At 38.4% G+C, this 16376-nt stretch overlaps 1 protein-coding gene and 1 long non-coding RNA gene across 11 annotated transcripts in view; one reads left to right on the top strand and one right to left on the bottom strand.

Annotated features, from left to right (window-relative positions):
* LOC110016886 overlaps positions 1–16376 on the top strand; it is a 36812-nt gene that overhangs the window by 19070 nt on the left and 1366 nt on the right. For 6 of the 10 annotated variants that reach the window (XR_002875198.1, XR_002875193.1, XR_002875196.1 and 3 more), the window contains 4 exons: positions 534–595; positions 710–804; positions 9428–9585; positions 15362–15476. This is a non-coding gene — a long non-coding RNA (uncharacterized LOC110016886). Of the gene's footprint in view, positions 1–533; positions 596–709; positions 805–3139; positions 3228–9427; positions 9586–15361; positions 15477–16376 lie in introns of all 10 variants that reach the window. The other 4 variants (XR_002875199.1, XR_002875200.1, XR_002875201.1 and 1 more) reach the window with 3 other exon arrangements.
* LOC101164097 (myosin-7) lies at positions 2636–13221 on the bottom strand. The gene is made up of 37 exons (XM_023965729.1): positions 13006–13221; positions 12771–12914; positions 12529–12685; positions 12416–12443; positions 12225–12333; positions 12002–12094; positions 11832–11895; positions 11491–11589; positions 11254–11357; positions 11026–11164; positions 10819–10937; positions 10597–10746; positions 10341–10511; positions 9963–10272; positions 9698–9780; positions 9407–9612; positions 8926–9049; positions 8492–8628; positions 8077–8332; positions 7676–7918; positions 7413–7589; positions 7191–7336; positions 7018–7108; positions 6533–6922; positions 6273–6399; positions 6078–6196; positions 5802–5998; positions 5536–5719; positions 5274–5439; positions 5069–5193; positions 4676–4984; positions 3914–4117; positions 3536–3832; positions 3330–3434; positions 3126–3221; positions 2910–3044; positions 2636–2770 (listed from the first exon to the last, which is right to left on the bottom strand). The coding sequence occupies exons 1-37, from the start codon at positions 13204–13206 to the stop codon at positions 2750–2752; spliced, it is 5826 nt and encodes a 1941-aa protein (XP_023821497.1). The 5' UTR covers positions 13207–13221; the 3' UTR covers positions 2636–2749.

Raw genomic sequence — 16376 nt, forward strand, 5'->3', positions numbered from 1 at the left:
AAACTATGTTTTTTTTTTATTTCTGGAAAGGTTTTAAACTGTTGAATCATAATACTCAAGAACACCATAGAAAATGTGATTTAAAAAAAATTTAAATTTAGATAATAATAAAAATTAAAAAATATGTTATTTTTACATTTTTTAATGAGTTGTAGGGCCCTTTTGTCTTGGTAAAGACAAAAAAAGACTTGGCAAAGAAGTCAACTTTTGACCGACAATGCATCCCAATCATTGCAACTTTTTGTCTTTTGTGTTACAAACACTTGTTTGCTCATCCTTTGTTGTGTGATAGTAGGAACTCTATTGTCATTCTCAGCTGTTTTTAGGCTGTTCATTTTGCTATTTCGATCACATGTGTAAAAGAAGGTGTGAGACAGCTTGTCCCACTTAAGTTTGAAACTGGAGCCAGAGAAGCTATTGGTAGAATGTGTTCTTCGTTGTTGGGAAAGGTCACTTCCAAGAGGTGTTAAGTTCTGATGGAGGCTCAGAGGAACTGATCCCTCTCTGTCCTTTTCTTCTCCTCACTCTTTCAGACTGGAAATGTCTGTGTGGACTCACATACTGAGCACTACTGATGGTTCAAAGGGAAATAACAGTAAGTACCATTCGCAGCATGTACTAATTGAAAGTTATTTAGAACTTATGTAAAACATGATTTTATTTGATTTGTTTAAATCAGTTAAATAAACTGACTCCTTTTATTGTGTAGATCTTATCAGTTGTTTGGCACCTTCCCCATGCCTTCTGCTGTTCTGAGACCAACATGTCATCCTTTGAAGTTTGGCCTCAAGAAATGACATGAAGGTTAGTGTTTGAATCTTACCTTGTACTCACTTTCTGTTAGTCACAAAGTTGATCAAACCAGAACAAGACATCAACAGTTTTCTCTATCTAAGAAACAAAAATCTCTGTTGCTTAAACTTTATAAGGTTTTTACTGCTGGTCGTTTTCTTTCAAAATTAGTTCAAGTGTTCAAGTAAAACAGCTAATGTTCTATTCTACATTGCAGTTGAAAGTGAAAAACTTTTTTACTGATCTAAATGAATTATAGTACCTAAGCCTTCTGATAGTTCATTATACTAGCCCACACTCAGTTATGACATACCCTGGGTTCTTCCAAAGAGGCCTTGTGTGTACTACGTTGTTAGAAATCTTGTGTAGTCTGTAAGCTTTTGCTTAAATGCTAAAGTCTAAAAACTAAAGTTTTGACCTCAGATTTTCCTCTAATGCCCTAGAGTGCAGACCTTTGTTTACTTTTGACGAATGCATGATCCTTATAGGAGGTTTGAAACAGCAATACCTATAAGACCGGTGTATAAACAGACTGGTCCTAAAATATTTCTGCATTTTTTTCTGTTTTTGACTCTGATACATTCTGCAAGCAGCCTTGTTGGGCCTTTCACTGATTTTTTTTCCACAAGTGGACTAAAAAGTATATTTTTTGTGTGAAATAATTTAATTATCAGGGAAATTATGGTGCTTTACTTAGGTTAAAAAAGGGGCAGTAATGTCACTTCACTGTTATACCACCTTAAAAAAAGGCACAACAGTGATTATATACTAGACAGCGCCATCTCCTGGTCTATAATGCTTTTGAGTAGCTGCTCTAACACATGAAATGACAATCCAAACCTGGATTAATGGAACTGCTGTGCATTTGTGTTATAGATATTTACAGCCTCTATGTCTTCATTATTTAAAAGATCAGCATATATATTAAAAACCTTAAGAATAATTTGATTAGCAGAAAAACGTATACCGGTAGTTGTTTTTCTCCAAGCAAGTTGTGTAAATTGTACTCTTTTTAATTTCTTATTTGTATTAAATTTTTGTATCTCTTTTTGTATTCTAAACAAAAAAGCTTAAATACGAATGTGCAAATTTCATGTGTAGTGCATTTCAGATGTGCTTTTGATGAGAGTCATCTTACAACTTTAGTTCATATTGGGTGATAATTCCTCTGGTACCAAAGATCAGTTTTAAGAAAAATAATAGTCTTGTACAGTTTTTGGATATGGCATTAGTTTTTAAATAGTGCTGTCATATTTTTTAGTTTTGTGTTACTTAAGATGAGTTCAGGACTTGCTTTAAAGCCACACTTTGTAACCTCCAAAAAGTAATGTAGCACGGTTTTGCAAAAACTGTACTGTCATCCCTGTAAATCTTGTCTGATGCTTATTTTCCTTAAACTTATGAATGTTCTCTAAAATTGATCCTCTGTCTAGATGTTCATCTATGTTATATGCATTGAATCAAACTAGTTTCATTTAATATTTTTTATTAGCATTAGGGGGGGAAAAATGAAGGGCTGCACTGTGGCGCAGTGAAGCTCTGGCCTCACAGCAAGAAGGCCCTGATTTGAATCCTGGCTGGGACCTTTCTGTGCAGAGTTTGCATGTTCTCCCCGTGCATTAGTGGGTTTTCTCTGGGCACTCCGACTTCATAGGTTATTTGGTTATTCAGAAGTGTACCTATGTGTAAATGTGTGAGTGTGTGCGGGAGTGATTGTGTGCCCTGTGACAGACTGGCAACCTTTCTCCGCTTTCACCCCACAGTAGCTGGGACAGGCTCTGGCAACCCCATGCCCCCGAAAGATATTGCGGAAAATGGATGGATGGATAAAAGGAAGAGATAGTTTGGGATGCTGATTACCTTTATTCTATCTAACAAGAAGACATGCTTAAGGAGACACTGAAACACAATCCAGAAGTGTCTCTGAAGTCACACAGTAAGCATTTCAAGGACAGCTTCATTCTTCATCCTGTCCTTTCTGAAAGAAAAAGCACAGATGGTAGTTATGGTTTGGTGGAGAGTGTATGCTAATAGTTCAGAGTGAATAAAAGCATTGAAATGCTACATTTTAGGTAGATGAAATTGATCAAAGTATTTTGTTAGGTGCCCAGACAAACCTTTGCACTCATGTCGCGGCTCTTGGCACGCAGCTTGTTGACCTGAGACTCGGCGATGTCTGCTCTCTCCTCAGCCTCATCAAGCTCATGTTGAAGCTTGCGGAACTTAGTGAGGTTGGTGTTGGCCTGTTCCTCCTGGAGAACAAAAACACCAGTTAAAATGTTTTTATTGGGTTTTTCTACTGACATTCTAGTTTTAAAGTCTGTTGTACTTACAGATTCTTCTGCAGCTTTCTTGTAGGATTTCACCTTGAGCTGCAGCTTGTCCACCAAATCTTGAAGACGTGACAGGTTCTTACGGTCTTCTTCAGTCTGAAAGTAAGAAAAAAACAAAAAACAACTTTAAACTATATATATAATTTATTTTATATTATTTGAATAATCAAAATTTAAAAATCTGTGTTCTGCATTTACAGTTACCTGATAAGTAAGCTCCTTAATACGTCTTTCATATTTTTTTACTCCTTTTATGGCATCGCCAGCTTTTCTTTGTTCACTTTCAACCTCATTTTCAAGTTCCCTGACCTGCAAAATTCACCTCATCAATAAAATAACGTACAATACGTATAAGGAATGGACACTTTGGATCTTTGGTTTCCTGGAGTTTGAGAGGAACATGCACTTACCCTGGCCTCAAGCTTCTGCACCTGCTTCTTTCCTCCCTTCATGGCGATCTGCTCAGCTTCATCCAGACGGTGCTGCAGGTCTTTGATGGTTTGTTCCATGTTCTTCTTCATGCGCTCCAGGTGAGCGCTGGTGTCCTGCTCTTTCTTTAGTTCCTCTGCCATCATGGCGGCATCAGTGATGGCCTTTTTGGCCTTTTCTTCGGCATTCCTGCACTCCTGCACTGCATCTTCAACCTCTGTTTGAAGCTGCACTGTATCAGACTCCAGCTTCTTCTTCTGGTTTATCAGCCCTGTGTTCTGTTTTTAGTGAATAGAGAAAATACTTTTGCCTGAAAGCAGCTTTAGAAACTAAAAGCACATTAAAAGATGGGCACAGACCTGTGAGTGCAGCAGCTGCACCCTCTCACTGACATCCAGCAGCTCTTGCTCGGCCAGTTTGCGGCTCCTTTCAGTTTGCTCCAGAGCAGCTCTCAGCTCCTCCAGTTCAGCCTGAAGCAGGTTGTTGCGTCTTTCAATGATGGCTATGTTCTCTTTCATGTCATCATTGGCTCGCAGAGACTCATCAAGCTGCAACTGGGAATCCTGGAAGGTAGACATTTTTTTAAAACAAGTTAAATCTTCAACATAGAATGAACGTATTTTTCAAAACGTAATGTTTTTAGTGTCTGTTTGTTTCAAGTTTGGTTTTAATAACTTCACTGCATTTAAAGCTGTCCTAAGAATTTGTTTTGGAGGGAAATTAACACATTCACTATCTTTAAAGTCAAATATTGGTACATGAAGATCTTCTAACATCTTTTGTCTTGGATCATTTCAAACATGAGAAACACTTTTATTAACAAACTATATATGTGCATCAATCATTTGTCTAATTACTGTTAGTCACAGCAAATAAGATCAATATAAAACCATGCTTATTGTCTAAAGTGTATTTTATGACCTTAAAGAATGATTCAATGGAGCCCCTAAGAACTTGGTCAAAAAACAAACCAAGCTAAATCACATGGAACAATGTCTGCGACGTCCAGAGAATGGGTTGTACACTTTGCCAAACTGGTCTTTCTTTTATAGTAAACACCTGTTTTTTGTTGTTGTTCTTATTTGCGCAATTTAGTTCAGTTTGAAAAGCTAAGTGCATACCTTCAGATGAGCATGGACAGCCTTCAGCTGTTTCTGGGCTTCAGCTGCCTGCCTGTTGGCTTGGCTGAGCTGGATCTCCATCTCGTTGAGGTCTCCCTCCATCTTCTTTTTAATACGAAGAGCTTCATTCCTGCTTCGAGTTTCAGCCTCCAGAGAACTCTGCAGGGTATCTACAACTCTCTGCTGGTTTCTCTTGGCTTGTTCCATCTCTTCATCTTTCTCAGCTATCTTACGCTCCATGTCTGCTTTGATTTGGTTAAACTCAAGCTGAACTCTGAGAATCTTGCCCTCTTCATGCTCCAGTGAAGCCTGTCATGAAGTAGATTCATATAAGATTGTAATTATTTATCTATCAAAGATTGTCAGATGCCCATCTTGGACTGGACAGTGTACCTCTGCTTCCTCCAGAGCCGTCTGAATCTCTGACTTCTCTTGTTCCAGCTGCTTGCGAATCTTCTCAAGCTCATGAATGCTCTTTCCACCCTCACCAATTTGCTCAGTTAGGTCAGATATTTCCTCTAGAGTCAAAATAATGATCATCTATAAACTTTACAGAGTTTTGCAGATAAAACACAATCTTGATCACAGATAGACAGACCTTGTAGGTTCTTGTTTTCTCTTTTCATGGTCTCCAGATGTTCTAGAGCCTCTTCATAGGAGTTCTTCAGTTTGAAGAGCTCAGTGCTCAGAGATCTGGCTTCCTTTTGGGAACTTTCCAGCTCTGATTGAGACTCTTCATACTTTTGCTTCCATTCTGCCAAGACCTGGAACATATTGACCAGTTTCAGTAAAATATTTTCTTTATGCCTTTCATGAACAACTGTTGTAGATGGGGGGGGGGACACACCCATAAACCTGACCTTGTCAAAGTTCCTCTGCTTCTTGTCCAGAGCAGCAGCAGCAGCATTTGACCTCTCCACATCCACCATGAGATCTTCAATCTCATTCTGCAGTCTGTGTTTGGTCTTCTCCAAGGAGGAACATTTAGCATTCACTGCTTCAACAGCTTCCTCAGCCTCCTGCAGACGCTGAGCCAGCTTCTTCCTATTTTGTATAAGAACGTATTAAAAGGTGACGTCCTTTGGATCATTGCTGGGTTCTTTACCATCAGTTGTGTTTGTCTTACTTGGCTTCTTCCAGTTCCTCAGTCCTCTGGATGGCGTCAGTTTCGTACTTGGTTCTCCACTGAGCCACCTCGGAGTTGGCTTTGGACATGCTGCGCTGCAGCTCAGCCTTGGCCTCCTGCTCCTCCTCATACTGCTCCCTGAGGAGATCACAGTCATGACGAGCTGACTGCACAGCATGGGCTAAGGCGTTCTTGGCCTGAAATTAGGGGAAAAAGCTTTTACTTTGCAGGCTTCAGTAAAAACTATAATTGTGGTGTCATTGCCACTGGAGCTACCTTGACTTCTTCTTCAAGTTGTCGCTTCAGGTCATCAATCTGCTGAGTGTAAGACTGTTTTCCTCTGGTGAGTTGAGACACCAGGGAGTCTTTCTCCTCCAGCTGCCTTTGAAATTCCCCTGATTCAAACAGACAATGAAAATTCAGCTCCTTATTCCTTAAAAATAAGCAATGGAGGTATAGTGTGAAGCTAACCATTTTCAGTTTGAAGCTTAGCTTTTTGCATTGTGAAGTCATTGATGGTGCGCTGTCCCTCCTCTGATTTAGTTTTATATTCATTCATCTGGTCCTCCAAAGATCTGCACATTTTCTCCAAATTGTTCTGAAAACAAAAGATCATTGTGATTACTCGAGCTTTGACACCTTCTCCTAGTTCTCTAGAACTGTCATTGAGGGTTTCCATCACTTTTAACTGTTTGTATATTTTAAACGTCCTTCATCAGGCTGTCACACACCTTAGACTTTACAATCTGTTCCATGTTGGAAACCACATCATCCAGCTCCAGTTTGAGTTCACTCTTCTCCTTCTCCAGTTTCTGCTTGACTCTCTGCAGGTTGTCAATCTGCTCTCCCAGGTCAGCCACACTGTCTGCTTGTTTCTTTCTGAGGCTTGCAGTTGTGGATTCATGGTGCAGAGTGGCCTCTTCAAGGTCTCTGCGGAGTTTCTGGAACTCGGCCTCCCTCTTCTTGTTCATCTCGATCTGAGCAGCTGTGGCTCCTCCAGCCTCCTCCAGCCTCTCACTGATCTCCTCCAGCTCCCGAGCCAAGTCTGCTCTTTGCTTCTCCACTTTGGCCCGAGCAGCTCGTTCTGCCTCCAGTTCTTCCTCAAGTTCTTCAATGCGAGCCTGAGACCAAAGTCAAACAGAAGTTGTTGATGAATGTCTCTGATGTTCACAGCCTGTTGGACGTTGATGGTTCTTCTTAGTTTATATTTTCCCACCTGCAGCTCTTTGAGCTTTTTCTGGAGTTGGGCACACATTGCCTGTTCATCTTCTATTTTACCATTAAGTTGACTGATTTCAAAATCTTTCCTAAAGATAAAAAGTAGAAATTGAAAAGTGACAAAAACTTTGCATTTGTTGTTTTTTAGAAGCAAAAATGTCTTTAAGTTACTTTTTCAGTCTCTCTTCGAGTTGCTGCTTGTCATTTTCTAGATCCATGACACTTTCTTGGGCCAACTTTAGGTCCCCCTCAAGCTTCCTCTTTGCTCTTTCAAGGTCCATCCGGATTTTCTTCTCCTGTTCTAGGGACCCCTCAAGCTGCAAAAGAAAACATACTCTTCAGTATATGTAGCTAGTATTTGGTCAAGCCCTGTTAGCCTTCTAAGTTCATTACATCGTCCACTTGTTGCTCCAGCTTAGCTTTGGCCTTGGTCAGAGTGTTGACTTTGTCTTCTTCACTCTGCAGGTCATCCAGCGTTTGCTGATGAGCTTCTTGTAAAGCTTTCTTCTCCTTGGTAAGCTTGGCGATGATATCATCCAAAGCAGCCATCTCCTCTGTCAGGTTCTTCACCTGTTATAAATAGGCCATAAATCACTGTCAGCTTCAGTGTCAGTCCTAGAAAAGCATTTTTGATTAAATCTTTTGTTTCCCAGTACCTTGTTCTCAGTGGCGTGTTTCTCCTTCTCCACTTTAGCCAGAGTTAGCTCCAGATCATCAATGTCCTTCTTTAACTCGGAGCACTCATCTTCCAGCTTTCTCTTCTTGGCAGTCAGTTCAGCATTCATCTCCTCTTCATCTTCCAGCCTTTCAGTCAGCTCTTTGATTTTAGCCTCCAGCTGAATTTTACTCTTTATGAGTCCTTCACATCTTTCTTCAGCATCACCAAGATTATCTTGTTCCTGTTTGTATAGAAAATCACCAGGATATGAAGTGGAATCACTGAAGATATATTATATAACTGAAGGCTTTTAAATTATCTAAGCAACATGTCTGGATGATTTATACTAACAATCTTGAATGCTTCAAATAAATGAAAATATATATTTTCTCAACATACTGCCTGAACTTGGAGCTGCAGGTCGTTCTTCTCTTGGAGAAGTGAGACCATTTTCTCTTCCAGTTCTTTTCTACGAGCTTCTGATTTTGCATAAGCTTCCTTTAGTTTGGCAAACTCTTCCTTCATGTTGGCCATCTCCTTCTCAGTTTCTGCTGATTTTAGGAGAGGTTTGATCTTAAAGTACAGCTTCATCCAAGGCCAATTCTTGACCCCCATGAAGGCACGAATGTTCCACTGGATCACAAGTAGAGCATCCCTGTGTAAAATGTAGTAATACAGTTGATCATTTAATTTTACTCATTGACTGCATTCAATAAAGTTGGACTTCTGTATTTTCCAATTATAATAAGTTGTTTTTTTGTGTGTTGCTCTATTTAAAACAAGGTCATCTGATGAAATTTAAGTATTCACTGACCTGCGTTCCACAATCTTTTGGAATTCAATTCTTGCCAAAACACCTCGTGATCTTGCCTGGATTCTGGTGATTATAAGAGCCAAGCGGTCATCTCGCATCTCTTCCAGAAGACCAAGAAGTCCAGCTTTAAAAAACACCTGTTTTGGTTCAGAAACAATTTCAACAAAATGAATGCTGTGCTGCTTTTGAAGAAAATGTTTGACCAACATTGTTGGGGTTTCTTCTGTGAACCACATTACTGTAAAATCAAGCATGACTGAAGATTTGTTCTTCCTTAAGAACTTCTGCATAAATATAAATGCCAAACCAAAAGAGCTAAGAAAAAAGAATCACACAAGCTCAGCCAGCACATGTTTTCATGCTAAAACATACATGACAGGGGCACCAAAAAATAGCATCCAACAGCATCTGAAGCATCCAACTCATTGACATACCTTGGTGTGTCCCAGTTTGTACTGGTTGTGGTCAATATCTAAGGAGCCCAAAAGCTTCTCAGAAGCTTTTTTGTTATCAATAAACTGTCCCTCAGGAATGGAACTTGGGTTTAAAATGCGGTACCTTTAACATTGGTAAAAGAAAACAGCAAAAGATGACAATGTTATTGGCATTGTCTGGAAAACTCAAATTATTGTGTTTATTTGAACGAAAAAGCACGAACGTAGTTAGAGAATAACCAAGAGGTTTGTAAATTTTTATATACAAAGGGACAACAATACATTCAAGACACTATGTAAGACCTAAACATTTTGTAGTTTCTAAAATGAAGGGTCTGAATGCTTAACAATGTATTTAACAACTTTATTTGAAATAAATAAATAAAATAAATTTGAAATAAATCACTCCCAAAGCTCCCGTCCCCAACATAGACATAATATGTGGCTCTTAGTGTTATACAAAGGTTGATCAAATGCAAACCTCTGCTTGAAATCCCCATAGAGGATCCTGTTTGGGAAGCCCTTTCTGCAGATCCTGATGCCTTCCAGCACGCCGTTACAGCGCAGCTGGTGCATCACCAGAGGGTTCTCCATGGCCCCAGGAGTCTTGGTCTCATTGGGGATGATGCAGCGCACAAAGTGAGGGTGGGTGGACCGCAGGTTGGTCATCAGCTTGTTGAGATTTTCCTAAAAGTAATTAGCCCAACCATTAAAATGAAAGTAAATTAAAAATTGTTGCATGACGAGAATTTGTTTTCTCAAATCCTCTTACCCTATGCAGAGCAGACACAGTTTGGAAAGAAGAGCCTTTCTTTTTGCTACCACCACCTTTGCCCTTTCCACCACTTTCTTGAACTTAAAAACAAGAACAATACAGTACATGATTTTAAAAAATTTTCCACAGAAGGCATGGCTAATATAAAGTGGTTTCTAGCCTGCATCTGTCATGGGTTTTATCTATCCATCCTCAAGTGAATTTCCCCATCGTGGGATTAATAAAGTCATCATCATCAATGTTTTCTCTTAATAATAATTACCTGAATCAGCTCCAGCATAATTGGCAAAGAGATTGGCCAAAAGTTTCATGGTTGACTTCTGGTACAATCCAACCACAGTCTCATTCAGAGGATCCTTGTTCTTCACCAGCCAGTTGTTGATGTTATAATCAACAGTTCCTGCATAATGAACCAGGGAAAAATGGGCCTCTGGTTTTCCTTTGACATTTCTAGGTTTCTGAAAGTTGCTGGATTTCCCCAGGTGGTTGTCATAAAGCTTAGCTTTAAAGGTGGCATCACTGGCTTTGGGGAACATGCACTCCTCTTCAAGGATGGACATGATACCCATGGGCTGAGGGGACAGAAACATATACTTAAAAATGATCAAAATTCTTACCCTGTTTAAGGAGTTTCTCTCACCTTTTCAATCAGGTCTATACAGGCCTGGAGATCCATACCAAAATCAATGAAGGTCCATTCAATTCCTTCTTTCTTGTACTCTTCTTGCTCCAGCACAAACATGTGATGGTTGAAAAACTGTTGCAGTTTTTCATTGGTGAAGTTGATGCACAGCTGCTCAAAGGTGTTGAACTAAGGAACAGATGACAACAGAAAATTGGCTGATATAATGTTATTCAATTTAGCTGCACTCATTGGAAAAAATATCCATGCCTACATCAAAAATCTCAAATCCAGCAATGTCCAGCACTCCAATGAAGTACTGTCGGGGCTGCTTGGTGTCCAATGACTGGTTGATTCTTATGACCATCCACAGGAACATTTTCTCATACACTGCCTTAGACAGTGCACCAACAGCATAGTACACCTAGCAAAAAACACAGGTTTAAATATTTGTAGAGATTCTTTAAGTTTAAGGAGGCCATTTAATTTTTCTCACCTGGTTAACATTCTGTCCCTTGGTGACCCACTCGTTTCCCACTTTGACCCTTGGGTGACAGAGACCTTTGATCAGGTCAGCAGAGTTCAAGCCCATCAGATAAGCTGCTTTGTCAGCATCTGCAGAGAAAATAATTTATGCAGGTTTTTTACTGACTTTGCTTGTATTTCAGTGAATGTAATTCAATTCATTCAAGTCTTCTCTGACCTTCAGTGCCGTCTGCCTCTGCTTGCTCCTCTCGCTGCTTCTGCTTAAATTTCATGTTACCAAAGTGCATGATGGCACCACTCAGCTTGTAAATACTGTTCTTCTCTTCCTGAGTAAATCCCAGCACATCAAAGGCATCCTATGAAAAATATAGAATCATCATGCTGGGATCAATTTGTTGGTATAAGAAAGCTACACTGGTTGTTGTGAATTGGGGATTTGCCTCACATCAGTGGCCATCAACTCTTCAGCATCATTGATGGATGCTACAGTTGTCTCTCCTTGGGAGATGAAAGCGTAATCATATGGGTTGTTGGTGATGAGCAGCATTTCTAAAGGAAGACAGAAAAAATTTAAACTATTTAAAAATTGCTGTGAATATTGCATTTTTTTTATATCGCAAAGCTCTTTTTACAAATAGAAAAATGTATATAACATACTTAGATTGACTGAGTTTACACTTACCCAGTAACTCAGGCTTTGCCTGAGACAAAATCTGGTAGAAAATGTGATAATCCCTCTCTGCCTTGAGTTGGTAGGTAACACGGGATTTTTCAAGAAGGTCTGTTTGGAAAAAAAATACATGTCTTTGGAACAGTTTGAAGTATTGGTTTCACCAATTGTTTACCATTACATTTAAATGTCAACAAAAAATGTAAGACAATTCTGCAAAAAAAAAGTTCAATGTGTTGTTCAACCAAATTTGTATGTTTTTAGGAGATTGAGTGGGCCCTGGGTTTGTGAAAATGCATTAGGGGTTAGAAATGTCTTAAGTTGCTGTCCTAAATGGTGGTATGAGTACTTACATGTCTCAATGTCAGCAGATGCTAACTTCCCCCTGTTGTCAAAATGAATTCTAATGAATTTACCCTGTAACAGAAAGTTAAATTCTAATTTAACAATAGATTTATAGAGAAATCATTGTGAAAACTTGACATTTTATGTCAGTGAGTTGTGTTTTTCGACTATCACTTACAAATCTGGATGAGTTGTCATTCCTGATGGTTTTGGCATTTCCAAAAGCCTCTAAAGCTGGGTTACACTGGATGATTTGATCTTCCAGTGTGCCCTAATGTAATTAGAAAACCCACGTTACCAGGCAAGCAAATATATAAACACATTTTTAGCCAATTAGAAAATAGTTTGGTGGTTTTTGAAAGAGCTTTGTAAATAAAATTGTGTTGAAGAAAGATTCATACCTTCTTCTCAGCAGCAGCATCTTTCTTTAACCCTGGCGCAGCAGCAATGCTGGCAAAGTACTGGATGACGCGTTTGGTGTTCACAGTCTTTCCAGCTCCAGATTCTCCACTGTGTTTAAGAAACACAAAGTTTTAGGTCTTATCGTTTGAGTATTATGTCAGGAACAAATGGGGGGGAAAAGGAGACTTACGTAATCAGGATTGACTGGTTCTCCCTGTCTGTCAGTAGGAAATCATAAAAAACATCAAGTCAATGTTAAGTTAGGGATGAATAGTTTTAACAAAAATTTCAAAAGAAATGTACCTGAGAGCATGTACTGGTATGCATTATCAGAGATGGAGAAGATGTGAGGAGGAGCTTCACTCCTCTTCTTTCCTCTGTAGGCAACAACCACCTCCTGGTTGTAGACTGGCAGCCACTTGTAGGGGTTGACAGTCACACAGAACAGCCCAGAGTAGGTCTAATACGTCAAAGAAAGGACGAAACACATCGTTTTCAGATTCTAAGAAAATATCAACGATTAGAAAAACAACCATGCGACTCACATAGATCATCCATGCCGCATAACGCTCTTTGAGGTTAAACAGCACAGCTGGCTCATGGAGGAAAGTGAACATCGCCATGTCTTCAATTTTATCAAACTTTGGCGGATTCTGAGGATGGACATCACACTCCTTCACTGTAACAGTCTGAAAAGAAGCAGTTTTAAGTTATTTTTAAGTGATATTAAAATAAGTAACTTCACATACATTTTTGTGCACGGATAGAAAATCAACTCACCTTTCCAAATTCAGTTTCAGCAGTGACTTTGTCACCATCACGACTTGTAACGGTTGCTTTCACGTACTCGACCTCAGGGTCAGGAACGAAGCACTCCTTCTTCATGTCAAAAGGACGAGTCTGAGCTTCCAGACGCTCCTTATCTGACTTTCTTAAAAAGGGAGCAGCAGCTCCAAACTCTGCCATGGCAGCATCCCCCATCTTTTAACCTGTCAGATAAGAAGCTTAGTAGAAATACACACCTGAGTGATGAATTACATTTACATCTGAGTAATAATAGTTACAGTTAACAGCTTTAATCGAGCTACACAAAACTGCAGTTTTCATTTTGAAAGTTGAGTCTTTTAAGACTTTATTTTGGAAAATGTATTAAAGTAGACACATTTTACGGGAAACTAAAGCAAAAACTAACAAATATTAGTTCTTACTAATAAAACCAAGAGTTGGAATCCAAAGGCTGTAAAAAAAAGTCTACACAAAGAAATGCTGTGATGGATATGCAACTAAATTATACCAACGGTAGGTCCAACCTCTGAAGAAAACCAGTCTTTGGGGATTTCGTTGGTAAACTAGATGATGAAACAAGCAAAAGAAAATGATTCATTTGCTGCTGTCTAGCACAACTATCTATATGCCTAAGCAAAGATTGGACAACAATATGAAAATTTCTTCTGTGTTACAAAACAAAAAATGTAGTTCTAAACACTTCCTTTAGTTAAATTTTAATCCAATTCCACTTGGAGAAGCGTTTAACCTACCTTTGACTTTGACTCTAAAACAGGTGAAGTGGTGAGCCGACACCTGATCGCTGCCCTTCCTCCTTTAATAAAGCTGGTTTGTCCCCCAAATATGGAATGACATTTTTGGAGAAAGATTGCTTATTAAAAAAGCTTTGTCCTTATTGGGCAGGATGTGCTGCTGCTATTTGTTGCTGTAACCTTGTGACAAACAAGTCTAGGGCAATACATGAAGGGGAGGGCAAGAGGTGGGGATCAGGGATGTGATTGGTATTGAGTGACTTTATTTATCTAATATTAAACATATCTTACTGGTTTTTGTAATTCATTTCGGGCAAAATTTGTTTTAAAATCCTGCTCATTTCTTGCTATTTTTTGGGACGTCCTCCATCACCTTTTTTTCCCTCTTTGACTGAATTTACTAAATGAAATACATCATTTTTTTTGTTATAAATACATGATACACACACATATATATATAAATGCATATTCTTTTGTTTTTTGTGGCGAGAATGTCTTAAACTAATTAAAAAATGTAGACACATAGGTGTTTATAAAATAAGAGATTTTGTTTTCAATCCTTCTTTCTTTTTTTCTTTTTTTTGAATCTGACAATCATTTATTGGAATGATGACTGACAGGTTAGATCAATGGTCAAGAGTTGTATAGATTGTTCCCACAAAATTTTGCCTGAAGAGCAGCTCTCATCTTGTGGTTTGCGTTTGGAAAAACCCATAAAGCATCAATGAAGGGTGGTCATGTGAAAATGACCGAGATGTGTTCCTGGAGTCACTGCTGACACAAAAAAGAGCTGCAGCTGTTGTGGACAGCCATCTAAGGTCAACCGTCTTAACTCATCACTCAGTGCTGCTGTGCAGAGCAGCATCTAGACTCTTTGTCTCGTGGTGTCGTCACACATTGTTCCCTCTCCTTTGGCCTTGAGGACAAAGATAACCCTGTGAAATTCTTCTCTGGATTCTTTCTCTCTGAGTTGGATGAGCTGTCTTTCACGGTAGCACTAAAGTTGAACTGCGATCCTCGCTGTCTTGATAGAAGGGATGAAGCAGGTGCAGCAGCCCTGGAAATATTGTTTCATGGTTTGATTCCATAACCCTGATGGGCTTGCATGTTTGACTGTCTGTCTGTCCTACGTCAACCCCACCTTTCACTCCGTTTCACCAGCAGTTCATTTTAATAGGGCTATGTGATTGAATGGCTTCTAGTATTTTGATGTTTTTCAAGTGCTGACAAAAGAAACCTGATCTGAGTTGGAGAATGGCCTTCACCGTCTTATTTGTTTGAGCTGAAGTAGCTTTCAGTTCAGATTTCTTTTTTTTTTTTTTTTTTTAACCGTCCATGTAACTAAATGTCAGCTTTCATCTTCTCTCCATGGATGAACCGACTCCTTTGTGGTGACAACATTTATCCACTTAATATGCAGCTGGTTGATCATCGTCGATAAGATAAAGATAACATGAAAGCTTTGCTCTCCTTTGTCTCATCAAGTATGCAAGAAATCCAAAACCTTTGTCAGTTCTGTTAGTGTACCGTAAACATGGATAATGAGTAATAAGACAAGTTAATGTTTTAATCTTTTCTGATCTTTCTGTTGACATTAGAAGTCTTTGAAGGCCAGTCATGTGAGATCAAGGTCAGACGGACTGTGGGCTATTATCCATTCTGCTCTTCACTCCTTCAGCAGCAGCGTCAACACATCAGTCCAGTTCAAGAATGGTAGGATTTGCTCTGTTATTATTTTTTCTAACTAAATTAATGGCCAATCTTTCCTTTTTTTTTAAAAAAAGGAAGAAGGATGTTTGAGATTTACTAAAACAAAAAAAGTTTGATTATTTAAATTTGTTATAGAGTAAATGAGTAAAACTGTCTTCAACAAAAGTGTTTTGTAAAACTGATTTTATTGTATTATGTTTTGGTGTTCACATTGACAACAACTAAATATTTAAATACATAGGTCAAGTTCAAATTAAATCAAATAATATTCAAGTTATTTCTTTGTTTTGTTTCTTTTAACGTATAAACGAGAGCGAATATGAAAGTTTGATGCAACATCAAATAAAAATCTTTTAGCATTTATTCCTTTTGATAAACAATTTGCCTAATGAATAATTGACTCATTTATCTTTAAATTGAGTACAAGATTTGTTTTTTTCCATTTTATCTAGAACTTTTCTTTATAACTACATTTAAATAAATTACATAATAGATTATAATGAATAATAAATTATAGTATAATTTAATATTATTTAAATATGTACTAACCCTATTACAAAATAATCTTAAAGGAATTTTAGAAAAGTTTACACGTGTTTCTCCTTTACAGCTTTGTTTACATATGACAAATTTGGAACTGAATTTATCAAAGTATCTGTTGAAATTGTATGTTTATAAAAAAATTTAAGAAAAGGCTGTTGTTATGTTATTTTAAATAACTGCATATACCCTACAGACCAAAAGTTTGAACACACCTTCCCATTTATTTGAATGAGAAGGTGTGTCCAAACTTTTGGTCTGTACTGTGCATTGTCTTTACATAGTTTCTAATAAAAAAAAAAAACACAAGTGGTAGTCAATAAAAGATGAAAACATTTGGATATGAAATTTCCGCCTGTTTTG

Source organism: Oryzias latipes, chromosome 17 (assembly GCF_002234675.1).
Source record: "Oryzias latipes chromosome 17, ASM223467v1".
NCBI classification, from domain to species: domain Eukaryota; kingdom Metazoa; phylum Chordata; class Actinopteri; order Beloniformes; family Adrianichthyidae; genus Oryzias; species Oryzias latipes.